General features: G+C 47.4%; 1 protein-coding gene across 1 annotated transcript in view; it reads left to right on the top strand.

Moving 5' to 3' along the window:
• LOC131215519 (fibrillin-1) overlaps positions 1–14477 on the top strand; it is a 61689-nt gene that overhangs the window by 20582 nt on the left and 26630 nt on the right. Inside the window, 4 exon segments of the mRNA XM_058209909.1 lie at positions 1201–1399; positions 1640–1845; positions 5845–6417; positions 9262–9387. Of these exon segments, the coding sequence (XP_058065892.1) occupies positions 1201–1399; positions 1640–1845; positions 5845–6417; positions 9262–9387 (1104 nt within the window).

The raw sequence follows: 14477 nt of genomic DNA, 5'->3' as shown, positions 1-14477 counted from the left end.
GAGTAAATCGGAATTGAAAATTGGTCAACTGGCAAGAAGAAGTGTCGTTCAGAGGGATTACCACCCTTGAGTTCGGTCTCTACGAGTGACACGACCAAGGCTCACATCTGTGCGGAAGCAGTGCGTTGCTCGGAATTACAACTGAATGTGTCGTTTGCCGAACGCCCGACACTGTGTGCCATTTTGTTAAACATAATTAAAACTAGTTTTTGCTTCCACTTCATCAAACATCATGTTGAATCCAACTATGTATGCTCCAATCTCGCAAACGAGAGTTCCCAGCAACATTTGCTGCATAAAGTAACGGCAACTGATTCGTCGACACTCTCGGAGCAAGAGCAACTTCCGTTCCTGTCCAACTTGTGTTCAACATTTGTGCTTTGCATTTCGTAGCAGGTTCGTTTGGGTGTTGCATTCCACTGCCGCTGCTGCTGCTGCTGCTGGGGCAGTTTGTTCGATTTGGTCTCCACGTTTCGCCGGCCTAATCCGGGTGCCGCTGCTGGGTTCCGTCCGCAAGGCTCACGGACCGCACGCTGTTTAAAATGGACAAGATGAATGGTACAGTTTATCATGCGCATAGTTATGAATATTGTTTACCGTTCAACTTTCAACTCTCCGCCTTACCACGGTTCGGTGTTCCGGGGACAGCAGGGCTCCCAGGACGAGCAGTCGAGCAGCGCAAAGCAGCATCCGGGGTGAAAAAAAAAACCCGGGAGGATGTCCTGTGCCCAGCTAACTTTATCGTCACGTTGTAAAGCCGTGGCCGAGTTTCGAGGACCCGGGGGAACGAGCGAGGCAGGTCATGGGACAACCCGTGTGTCACATGTAGGCAAGCTTGCAATTTCGGACCGAAAACAATGAATACATTAATCTTTTGGGAGTGTGCATGTGCATGTCGAAGGCGGACCGGGCCACGTGCTGTCGAACCCGTGTGAGGACCGCGCGAAAGCATGGCTAATGTTGTGCGGCAGCATAGGTCAGCAGACCAGAAACACCAGAAATCCCACCCGGGAGTTTTTGGGGTTGTCCAAAACATCGTTCGCCGAAAAGTTTCCTTCCTTGTTCCTTTCGATTGACATCGTTCCGGGGGTTTTTGGGGTGACTGCGCTGGGTGGTGACAAATTATGTTCCAATTTTCCCACATTTGCTTTACTAATGTTGTTATCAACCTTCGTTTCTTCTTTTCTCCCCGAACCACAGACGAAGCACAGGAACCGGCAGCTAACGCGGAAGGTGGGAAGCCCTCTGGCAAGCGCAAACCGGGTCAGAAAGGGCAAAATATTCAGGAGGAACCGGACGTCGACAGTGAGCTGGCTGCTCGGCTCGACTTGTCCTGCATGACCCACGGGCTCATACGGGCCCCGGAGATCGATAATGGATACGTGGTGAAGTACAACAGGTGCGTCCCCTACCTGCGCCATTTCGCATTTGTCCCTCGCTTTACTGGCTTCAAATATAAAACCTGTGCTACCTTCTTCGGAGCATAAATATTGCACCTTCTTCAAACCGATCGGAACGATACGCAAACGGTTCGTTTCTTGATTGGCAACTCGCGTACAAACAAACACACTCACTATCAATCCTTCGCGTTTATGGTTTCACCTCACAACTTTCACCGCCTTTTCTCGTTTACGAACAGACGGAAGAAGGATGGCCACATTTTCCTGGTGGCGTACTACGAGTGCGATGACTACCACGCGCTGCAGCCGACGGAAGTGGATCGACTGTACTGCAGCGGGAAGAAGTGGATCGGCAAGCGCCCGGAATGCATCTCGACCCGGTCCGGCCACGAGGACGACGAGGAGGGTGAAGATGAGGAAGACGAAGAGGAGGGAGCGGAAGAAGGTATGTGTTGCCTGTGGCCTATTGACGATTGCCGGACAGTGACCGTGGCGTTGTTGTCACCAACATCTTGATAAGCTTGATTTTCCACCGAAGCCCAACGGCAAAAGTTCCAGTTGAATGTGATTAAATCGATACAAATGCCCTGTAAAGTGAGTGAAATGCTTCAACAATGTAACGAATGAAGGAACTTGAGTTTAGTTCAAGATGGTCGGTAAGGTATTTCCGGGTTTTTTACGGATCATGCGAAAAGCTCCCATAGAGCGTTGGGAAATTTGACAAATCCCATTCCCATTATCCCCCTAGGTCAGTTGAACTCATTCGATATTTTAGGTCCCGTTTTCGGTGGCATAAATAGAAAATAGAAGAAGAAGAAGAAAGAAAGAAAAAGAAGAAGCTACATAAAAAAGTTTGTTAGTTCCTAGAAACAAGACTACATGCGGCACTGAAAAATTAGCCGTTCTTATTAAAATTATTTCCGTTGTACTTTTAACCGTTTTCAATAGGGTGAGCCATATATGATACACTCGCATTATAAACAAACGGCTTAATATTTTTCGATACTTGACCTTTATTTGAAAGGTACATTCAAGATATTTTTTTATAAAAAACCATTTTAGTCAAATGTCCACCAGGGCTGACTTAACAGTAGCCCATTGGATCGACCTAGTTTTGAGTACATTTTTAACTATCTGTAGTTCTATCCCGGCAATGGCAATGTGAATTTCGATCTTGAGGTCATCAACAGTTGCACGTTTGTAGTCTTTCACCGATCCCCAATACCGTTTCTGCCGATTATTCCTTGTCCGAAGACGCGGCGCAAACAATCGATCGTGGCTGTCGCTGTATGGCAGATAGCCCCTTTTTGTTTTAACCAAATGTCATTCAGCTTAACCAATAGTTCTAAATTTCAATTTAGCTAAAAAATCAAACAGCCAGCAAAGCTACACCGGATTTTTTTGAACCTAAAAACGTAAATTCTGCTTATTAATATAGCCATCGATGTTGAAATGAGCTTAAATGAAATGTTGTTTTCACATATCGTACCGTTTAAATTGAAGACCTACCACTTTGGAAATAAGTTTTTCATATTTCCCAATATTCTGCAACCAAAGTTGTTTTTCATACAAAAATGTCTTGAATGCACCTTTTAAATAAAATTTCAAACATCGAAAAATGTTGGGCCTTTTGTTTTTAATAGAAAAATAAAAAAGTGTATCAAATATGGCTCACCCTTGCATGAGACCAGTCAAAATAACTGGTGTGGTATATGTAGTGTTAATAAGACGACCAAAATACGAGCACGAGACGAGTAAACAGTTTGAATTAAATAGTTAACATTTAGTCTAGTTTATAAATCGTCGAACATCGCCTCAAGATATTTGAAAACTATTAAAACAGGACCAGGTATTGCTGTTCGTCAGTCCATACCAAGCCATACCCATGCCGTTAGTCATACCTGACAACAAACATCAACAACCAGCAACTGGCAAACATGCTTTGAACCTTTAACCGAATGCCATCGTGGCATAATATGCTTCGGGTACGTGCACCTAGCATAGACGCTGTGTCAGTGAGAGGAGCTACTTCACAGTTGCGTGATTCAACCGGTCATCTCCACCGGTCTCGCTTCTACCATTGACATAAATCCAACGACATACCCGTGACGCGACTCACAGCCGCTTCTGGTGATAGGGATCTTGGATCAACCATTTGTCCGGGCGAAACAAAAATCGGAAGAAAATAGAAACCCCATTCGATCACCGAATCTGGGGTCGCGCCGGTCACGATTCCCATTGAACACCAATCGGGTCGGGATCTGGATCACCTTTTGGGACGGGGTGATTCCTTGCGCCGGCAACCACAACGAATCGATTAACCGGGATGGCCAGGCCGGGCCGGCTATCGCGTCCATATTATCTGCTTAAGTACTCAATTTGTGCCCCGGGAATACTACGCCCTTCGAATCGCTCTGCCCTTTCGGTTCCCGACCGATGCCTATCGGTTGATTGCGGGCGGCCGAGAATGAGCCGTTACGTTTATTTTCGTTCCGTCCGACCGTTCGGCCGTTGTTCGTGGTTAGTGTAAAAGTTCAAACCATAAAATTGTTATTTTACAGGGCATCGTGATCGCGGGTTAATGTGTGTCATTCGTTGTTCGTTATGTTGTTAACGATGTTCAGTGACATTGAAATTGGAAAGCTTCAGCACAGCAGCAGTGATGGACTGCAATTTAGCCAGGCACAAGGGATCACGTTATGAATTGATTTAAATTTTGCAAAGTAAAAAGGTATTTTACATTTTTCTTCCACGGTACCGTCTGGGCCCTGGTTTGACGAGATACAGATTTCGCTCCTCAACTGGCAGGGCTTCAAGGGCTTCATCCGCTGAAACCTTCTCTCGGGGCTAGAAGCCAGCGAAAAGAGGAAACCGCTTCGCTGGCTTAAAATATGCCGAAAGTGACAGGTAAACGATGTAATTTATGTCTCACGTTGACGCTACGGAGATATTGGTAGCATAAATTCAGCGGCCCACCACCGGCGGTGGCTCCGGTGTTTGTTTCTCCAACAAACTAATGCGGGTCACGAAGCACCAAACACTGCTTATGCTGGATGCCGGCCGCTAAGCATCGGGCCGCATGAATGATGCTTGCGAAAGGGTGCGGCAGGTTGGCACAGGGCTATGTTGAATAAATGCTGCATGATGATCTGTTATTCCAGTCGGTTGGAATTTCGTGTCCGCCTGCTCACCGACCGTGTGATGGGGCGACGACGATGATTCGTTCTGCTGGGATTCTTTTAGTTTCGTCTAGCATTTTTGTTGTGGGGCCAGGAAAAAAAACCCAAAATATGTCGGCGTCCAGGAAAGATGGCCACTATCCCGCCCCCTAAAACGGTATGCCGGAAAACGTGAAAAGCGGAAAATCCTTTTCCACCGGCAGCACATTTCGGTGCCGGTGTCTGTTTTGTGCCAGGCGCGAGCTCTCCGGGTCGGGCGTCGGGCGGGAACAGTTGTTTCTGTCGTTTATTGGATCCTAAATCGTGCCGCGCACGATGCATATTATGCTGCGAAGTAATATGCTGGTGGTGCCGGGGTGCGCGAAGTGGCACGGTGAGCCATGGGCGAACGGCAACATGGCAGCGATAAATGTTAGCGGATTGTAGAATGAGATTAACTTGGATACGTGGACCCCGGTGGGGTACGTGCCTGTGCCAAATTGTTGTTCGCTTTCGCAGGAATTAGTGATCATCCATCAACGTTTGAAATTCGGGTAACGGACGTGAATGTGTCTGACGCCATCCTACGGCTGTTGGCTTTTTTTTATTAATACGGCCACCGTTGCTGGGAACGCGAAAAAAGGAATCCTTTGCGGAATGGGGTGGTGTTTGAGTCCCTTTTTTTTAGAAAGTAAATGAAAATGTTGCCTCAGGGAACACGCACACCCTTTCGACAAGCACGGGCACCGATCGATAAGCACCGACCATGAAATAAATCTCGATTTAATTCATTTTCGGGCCACCGTGGTTCCTGCGCCCTTTGCAGCTAATCCTTTTTGGCTAGCTAATCCTGTGCAAATGGATGGATCGATCATGAAAGTCACGCGATAGTCCATCCAATGACACATCAAAGAGCATACTTAACTGTTGTCCAATAACCGACATAACGACTAAGCGTAGATCAGGAACCCCAATCCGTCCTGTTACCGATGCAATCTCAGTAACTGGCAGCAATAGTGACAGATATGGAGACGGAAGCAAGATTCCGTCCGTTTTGGAAAGTGAATACTACGAAAGCGCCAGATATGATTTAAATAAGCCAGACTTTAAATAAGTGTTCAATTCTCTCGCATAGGCTCCGAGCTCACCGGCGCCCCCTATCTCTCAACGGTTGAACTACACAACTGTCACTCATTTGTTTGGCACCGTTGAAGGTTTACCCCGTTACTTACAACAGTATTCAATCTAGCATTTTATTTGTTTTTATATTCCTGCTTTTTCTACAGATTACGAAGAGGAAGGCGAGGAGGACTCTGACCAAACATCCAAATCGGATGATAGTGCCCACGAGCAACCGAAGGCCTCTCCGACAGCTCCGACGTCCACTACCCCTGCGGTGACTACAACAGTTTCGACAACGACCACAAAACACCCAGAAACAACACCGGCAGCAGCCGTGACCACGGAGGATCAATCGCTAGAAACGGGTGTAAACGTGCCAGAGAATTTGTCTGTGGCTGCAAAGGAACACCCGGAACATGATACCCGGGCTGAAGACCACGCGGATGACCATCGTAAGAAGCAAGACGAAGACGAGGAAACCGACGGGGAAGAGCAGGAGCCGGACGAGGACGATGACGAGCCAGATCCTATCGCGAGCGAATCGGAACCGGCGCCGCCGCCATTACCTGCCACGTCGACTCCTACCACGACGATCGTGGCCGCCTGTGGTCCGGACCGTGGCGGCTGCGATCACGAGTGCCGCATGATCTACCACGGCAACGAGGTAGAGCCGGTGGCCGAATGTAGCTGCTACCGGGGCTTCGTTCTGGACGCGCGTGATGGAAGAACCTGTCACGGTGAGTAATTTGTTCGCCGAACAGATGTATCGATGTCTCGAAGGCGGCCACTGAGGAACAGCGAGGTGATTGCGGCATGCCGTCTCCCAGCTCTGGGTTTTGGGGAACGGACTAAAATTAGATGCATTCGCTGTTTGTCGGGACGCAATGTCTGTCAGATGTCAACGCATGGAGCAGCACGGGGTATTGAAGCGGATTAGCGGGAACCGAAATACGCCTGTAGTTCTACGGCAACCGTCCACTGCGACTTCGGGGTCTGTTTTGTTGGCGAGCGTAAGAAAACAAACAGCCAGACGGGAACGAGCATGGAAAGTGTTTGTTGTCACCAGAACCAGGGAACCCGGGCCGTCACGATCCGGTTCGGCTTCGAGCGCCCAATCGAATGGGTCCAATCAAGAGAGGGAAGTTAATTCCGGGTGACAAATTACGGTGTAGGTTGGGATGTTAATAGCGCACGGGACGACGTCTTACTGGGACGTCTGGTGTTTGGAAACCTTTGGAAAACGGTTCACATCTGCCCGAATCCAACGAAAGTCCCTCTGGCCCCTCCATGGGTGCAACTTTGTTTTCCTTGAGCGTCAGCGCCCCACGCAAGGATTCATGGATTGCGTCGGCCCGGTGGACGTGTGGTGAAAATAAAGTATTTTGTCTAGAAATGCTCACGCAACTCTTTCTCCAAATCCTTCACCCGAGAGACCCCAGGCGACCCATCCGACCGAATCCATTTCATTGCTGTCGGCAGTTGATTGACTTATTCGTAATTGCTGTTAGATGGGTGTTTTGATATGATAAAGCAAAGCAAAGCTTCTATTATTGTTGGCTTAAAGTGATCGCGATTCCACGAGTTTGCGTTCGATTGAAATGAAGCGGATGAATCGTTTAAGATTTTCGTTTACGGTTCGCGCCCATCATTGCCATAAATAGGGATTCCCAGTGTTTTCGTTGTAAAAAACATAGCCAAATGCAATGACCAGGACCTTACTGAATTAATGGAATATTCCAACACATAATTAACACTTCTATGAAATGGTCCTCTGTTGGTTTGAAGTAGGACCTTCCCCGGCTGCTGTTCAATTACTTTCTTATGCCACGGGTTTGGAGTGTGCAAGTAACCTCCAAAAGGTGAACACAGCCTGCCACATTTCTTAGCTGGTCAATTCTGGCCAAACGTGGTAGGGCACTAGCCAAATAATCCCTTTTTGCTCATAACAGACAAATGCTAATGCTGTGGGCGGTGAGACGAAAATCAGATTGAGACCCCTGAAGAAAGCGACCCAGTCATTCGTACCAATGTCGCACGAAGAAGCCAAAACCCACTGAAGGATTTCATGAAATGGGTTGCTCGAAGACAGCCGCACTGACTCGTGACGGTTCCGTTATCATCTCTCATTTAGCTTTATAGTAATTTCGTTTCTCGGTTGGCATGAGCACAAATCCGGCGTCGAAAGTAAAACGAGCGCAATCGTTATGGAGCTATCTTTTAGAAAATAGTGCGACAAAAGGTTACCGTGCCGTTCCCAACATCTTTGCTAGACATCTCTGCAAGTTGCGTGGGGTGAAAATAGAGAACACTCTGATAAAAACCACTTTGTACTGTGTTCTGATAGGATTTCGGCCAAGAACGAACCGAACGGACCCGAAACACTTTAAAATCCCTTTTTGGGCCCTTGCCTACACTTGAAGAATGTGTTCATCATCAACACGTCATTCGTATTTTGAATATTCGGGTTTTTGGATAATTCAGTGGTCAAAGAAATGATGGGAGACTGTTCAAGTTGAACATCTTAAACGAGAGATAATCGAGTTTCTCCAACATACCGCTCAGTACCGTTCGATTAGCAGTGGACACTAATCCATCATAAACGAAACGAGTTATCACCACCGACAATCATTCCTAAAGCCAGAACCACATCTGCCCCCCCAATGGAAGGAACGACGCCCCAAGAAAGATTTATGAAAAGAGGCCCGGCCCAGAGGGTAACCCGTTTCAATCTGGAAAATCAATAAACGCCCCACGCCACCGATCGAAATGCAGCGCAGCCCGAACGGCGGTTGATTAATTGACAGCACGCGCGGCCAGGCCGCTTGACAGCTGTGTTGAAAATGGCGCCGCACCTGTCAAGCAGTATAGCACCGGATGGGCGGCGGCATCAGGTTACCGGGAGGCCAAAACTCCCGGCACCCCAAATTTGTCGTCAAAGGGAACAGGTTCGTGCCCAGCTCTGTCTGTGTTTACGGGTTCTGTGCGACGCCGTCCACCCCGTTAAAATAGGGGCACCCGGGGAGAGCTCTTAATTTTCGATAATTTTTTTAAAAATCCCGTCACGCTACTAAGTGAAAGAGATTAAAAAAATGTTTAATGACAGATAATAACGAGCGGATTTGCATAAACGATGTGTCATCAATTAGGCTCGCCACCTCGCCTACGTGGCCGTTTCCGGGTCGATGTTTTGGTGGCCCTGCTTTGGGGCTGGGCAGGGGACCGGCCACCGTCGACTACCGGAATGGGGGGAGCACCCGTTAGCGGAACGATTTCGCGTGACGCGAGCCAGCCCCGAGCCCTGATAGCCAATGAATTAATCTTGCTGATGGTGGCCCATTAAGAATGGCGCTCCATTTTCGGGCCCAGCTTCGCGCTTCGGGAATAATAAACAGTGTGAAATAGCGAGCCATACCCGACGGTTAAACGAGGGCAATGTCATTAATTAAAGCAAATTATTTGACACTGTTTACAGGATCACTTAATACAAATATGATAATTCACGGCGACAGACATTAATTTATAGCGCTAAGCGTTGCGTTGTTACAAAATAATAATACAATTTCCCTTTTACTTTGCTTAAGATATTGACGAGTGCCTGGAAAATAACGGTGGCTGTGAGCAAACTTGTGTCAACAAACCCGGCTCGTACGACTGTACCTGTGAGCCAGGACTGCAAATCGATACGTTAAATGGACACACGTGCATTGGTAAGTAGTCGATTAACGTCGTTGAAGTGTTTGTAATTATATATGCACGCCTAACGTATTTCGTTTGACTAACAAGGATCACCATCTACACATCTATTTTAACAATATTTAACAACATGCACAAAACATGGCAGTATTTTTTTATAAACTAGCAACCAAACATGAGCAGGTTGTAGACAGACGTTGGTTCTTGACAAGTATTAGACACTAAAAGGGGTTAGGCAATATCCGATTTTTTACAGGATATTCGATAATCTCAAAATGAAGGCAATTGATTGAATACACAATTTCTATCCCAAAAAGACTTGCATGACGTCGAGTGTTTGGCGAAAATTTGCCTTCAGACACATTAAATGTACGGCTTTTGCAGTGAACCTAATGTTTTATAGTAAGATTCTTCTTCTTACCGTATCGAACCCATCTTGCAAACGGATGACATAACGTCAATAAGAAGCCATAGAACTTTGTATATAAATACGTTTAAGTACCCTTTTAAAATCTGTATGTTTTGACAATAAGACTATTTCGATAAGTTGAAATGCAGAAATGCAAAAAAGCTGGGTTGATTAAATAAAAAACATGTAAATTTAATTTACCCATTATCTAGTTTTGTTCCGACACCGAACTTGTTTATTATGCTGATTGTCCTGACGATTTAAAAAGTGGCAGGATAAGGTTGGAGATGCAAATTTCGCAGTGGACCCGGAATAAGGGCAGAAAGACACAACCAAGGAGACAGTTTCTACGAATTGTAACGCGCGTAAAACTCATTATTAGTTAGCCGAAGAAGTTCACCGGACGCCCGGGGCACTGTTTGAAATTAGTTACGAAACGCTTTGTCCTATCCCACGGTACAGGTTGACAGCTTGTTACCCCGTTTTGCATTCGCTGCAAACAAACTGCACCGTTTCTTCCTTCGCTCCTCAACGCCAACGCCAGCGCCAACAGTCAGGCGAACGTAATGTAAATTGTTTCCTGACTGACTGACTTGTAGCAAGCAACTTTTTGAACATCTGAAGCCGACCCTGAAGAACTATCCTGGCCAAATGTCTTCGGCAGGTTCAACTTTTACGTCGTTTAACGCTTCGACAATTAGTTAACGCCAACCGAGTTGCACTCAGTTCTCACCACACTCGTCCTGTAGTTGGCGAGGAGCTTGTGGGCTGGCAAGGCATTGAATAAGAAAAGCGTTTTCCCCGACTAATCCGCTCCGTGAACCGTTCCACTTTAATATGTTCAAGCTTTTTGCCACCGGGAAGTTACCACAATACAGTTCGGTGCGCCTTTGGACAAAACAAGTCAGTCGGTGGGATGCAATTCCTGTGCCGGGAATTTTTCCACCCCGATTGGCAAGGGTCATTTTTCTCCGGGCCGTACCGGGCGGGCGGGTGTTGCAAAAGGTGTGCAGATTACAGCGCAGAGTTGTGGAAGTGCCACCAGTGTCAAGATTCAGCGTTGTGCAAACAAACAAGTGACTTCCATTAGGGCACACCAAATGGCTCGAGAGCCGAGAAGCCGAGAGCTCTGTGACTAAATGAAACGTAATTGCAGATAATCCAGCGATGAAAAGTATCTGCTCCGTCGGCCCACTCCGGTCCGCTTCCGGTCGCTCATAATAGCCATTAGTTGTGCCGGCGATCCTTGCCTCAGGGAGCCAAGGGCGAAAAACGGATGCGGAGCATGATCTTAGGGGTGAACGAAAGGCTCACTTTTCATCGGCCACCGTTGCCGAAGGTTTGCCGTTGCAGCCAGCCACCGTATCTAATGGCAATAACCCGGTGCCCAGTGCCGGATGCGCCTGGCTGAGAGAAAGGAAGCAGAGAGAGTTACGGCGGTCCGAGTCGCAGCAGGTCCCTTTTTGCACCGGATAAAGCCAAACCAAACATCCGCACGGGCCCACCGGGAACGGGTCGAAGGGTCAGCTCAGCTTGGGGTTTTCGTTTCGATGGTATTACCTTACGACAAATGTGCTCCCCGATACACCTTGATTTCTTTACGACATTCCGCCGGAACGCTCGCAAGTATACTTTTTATCCACAAGAGCGGTGCTAAGCTGGAGCTTTCTTTTTTTGCTTGCGCACCGTGATTCGACCTCTAGCTGGCACATAAATAAAATTTAACTTCGTTTAAGCTTCGCAAGTTGACATGCTTTCGAGCTAAGAACGATGCGAAAGGACACTTAAAGCACGATCAACACCCTGGTGCCCCGGTTGGATCTGGTTATGTACAAAACAGTGTCTACAGTTGGTGACTTACAAAATGGATCGAAAATATGGCTAATTTCAGATCGCTATTCCGGATCCCGAAAACGTGGCCTTTCCGAGAAGGATTCGGTCGTTACACGATAACCAAGCGGCCACCACGTGTGGTTTTGGGATTCCGATTTAATTTAATGATAATTCGAACAAAATGGAAATCCGATTTGCCCGTTAGCCGCGCAACTGTGGAGCTGAATCCTTGCATCGGTTCGCTTCGTTGGTTTCAGTTAGACACTACTTTGCCGTACTTCATGGCGGATGGCTGGTCTTCCTTTTCGCGGGCAATGCACCAGATCGGTTAACAAGTAGTAGAGCTAGAATCAGTTTGTTTTGACGACAGCTCTGGTTGCGGGATTCATTTGTGTGGATCTATGGTGAAAAGGTAACCTAAAGGGTTTTAAAATTCATACTTAAATTCTTGCATTTGGATCAGCTTGGCTGCTGTGCACCTTAAGCCGTCTCTCAGCTCTCAAGCAGTTCCTTTGTGGTAATTTGAGTTTTTTGGGCTAGGTCTTCATTATCTATCCCAATTTGGGAAACAATTTAGCTTATTTAATATGAAAATTTTTTTTTTAAAAAGCTTAGGACGACGTTAGGCTCGCTTCTCACTGACCCATGAAGTTGAGCGTAGTTCGCGCACTCCTCAATCGGCTCACTCGAAAGGAGCTCCACCGTTCAATAAAATATGCAGCAGCGAAGGCTCGCTTCTTATCGGAAGCGGTCACGATGCGCCACTTGTAAGAGGCTTCGAAGCTGGAGATTTGAAATTCAGAATGGGACGGAAAACCTGGAGCACCGTGAAAACCGTACCTAAAGAGCTAGAGCTCCTGGTCCGGGCAGACCCACCCAGCAGTCGAGAGCGGTCAAACCGGTGTGGCGGCCGGCCGGAAAAGAGTTGTGGCAGGCAGGAGATAAACTTTGTCCCCGCTTCTTCCGGCCGGTGGTGGTGGGAAATGAGAGTGAGAGAATAGCCCGACCGGGTGTCCTTTGGATCCTTTTTGCTCGGTTTGTGAACACTGCGGCCGGTCCCCGACAGGAATGGAGCAGGAAACCCATTTCCGGGTCCTCCCGGTGGTCTTAATGAAAAGAAATGGTGAAGCGCCCACCGCTGACGGATGGGCCGGCCGCTTTGGGAAACCGAGAGGAGTTATATCGCAAATCGCGTGGCTAAAGGGTTTTGGAAAACTTTTACGAAATTTCCCCTAGCAGCCGGCCAAAGAAAGAACGTGGCGTGGCCATGTAGCGGCGCTGGAGCGGCGGTGGATGTTTGATGATATCAACCGCTCTCTCGAAGGACCTCTCTCGCTCTCGCTATCTTCCGGAAGGGGAACTCTACCGCTGCCCGTAATTAAGCGTATTTGCCTCTCATTAGCACACAATGGGCCTTTGAGGTTTGCTGATCCTTGGTTGATGGGAACGCGGCAAAAAGTGATGAACAAAGAGTTTCGCTTTGATAAAATGTTCTTACAAAGCTGCCTGGCCGTGGCCATGGCCTTGGCCGGTGTCCTGTGCAGGCGAACAACGTTCGCGTCTATCTTGAGCGTCGCTCGGTTCAATCAGCCAAATGTGAACGTCGAAGCCAACCAGCATCCGGAGCCGCCTAAAGCAATATCGCGGCTTGCAGGTGTCCCTTTGAAGGGTTTTCCGGGCCGTGCCTTTCTGGGCAGAATGAAGATGAGACGCATCAACTCAATTAGGATATTGAAAAGCGGTGCACCATTCGGCCAACCAGAAACTCCATCTCACCATCATCATCGGCATCATCATCCTCATCATCATCACCGGCGCTCAGAATGCCGGGTGGCTGGGTAGGAAAAACTCATAAAAGACGCCGTCCGAGATGTGCCGGTTCTCGTTGGGCTTATGATGAGCACGAAATGGACGGTCGCAACCCGAAAGAAGGAGCGAAAAAATGAAACAAAGTTCGTCCAGAAAACTCATTCGGTCGGAAAAGTTTTCCTCCCTGCCCGTTCCGGTCCACACTGCCCGCAGTCGGTGAACCGTGTCGAGTTGCGGTAAGTAATTGCCCCGGATTATGCTTTGGCAACCCTTAATCATATGCTGCCGGGCTCGTCGCGACACTCGTCGGTGACGGGCGCGAACATCAAAAAGAAAACGCCTTCACCTTCGCTGCTCCTGGGCCTGCTCGCAAGTACCGAGCCGCGAAGGACGCGATGGATGCTTTCGCGCAAACCATTTTAATTGCCAACATTTTTGTCGTTCGCCGTCAAGGGGCTGCAAAAGAAAAGTTTAACGAATGGTTCGCTTCGTGGCATTTGCAACAAGTGTGTGCCGAAAGCAGGTCAAAATGGGCCTTGGGGGCAAACTTGTGTGAATCCACAGATTTACATATTTATTTAGTGTGTTTTATGGGTTTTTTGCCTTCGGCCGAGCATAAAACGGACCCACTACACACCTGTCTTTATACCGATGTTGTACTTTTCTTAATTTTCGTTAACATTTGGCAGTTTCCTGAAATAAGACTTTTTACGGCAAGCAAGCTGGTGACTGCTCAATGCAGGTGTTCTGTGTGGATTAGAAGATGGTAAGAAAATCCCGACATCGCGTTAAGAACATGTTTGATAGTTGTTTTAGAAAATAAAAAAAAAATCTCCTCAAACTATCATTGGAACCTTCGAAATTAGATTCTTTAGACATCTGATGCTGATATAAATATTTGCTAGACATTTGATATAAATATTTGCTAACAAAAAAGTATGCAACCTTTTGCTACACATTTCAGTGACTTATAGTGAAAAATTCGGCCATTTTGAATAATCTGTCAATTTTTGACAACTGTTTTGCTTGGACGTCTTTTGGCTCACCGTCGAT

Source organism: Anopheles bellator, chromosome 1 (genome assembly GCF_943735745.2).
Source record: "Anopheles bellator chromosome 1, idAnoBellAS_SP24_06.2, whole genome shotgun sequence".
Classification (NCBI taxonomy): Eukaryota; Metazoa; Arthropoda; class Insecta; order Diptera; family Culicidae; genus Anopheles; species Anopheles bellator.
This window is presented reverse-complemented; position numbering and strand designations above follow the sequence as displayed.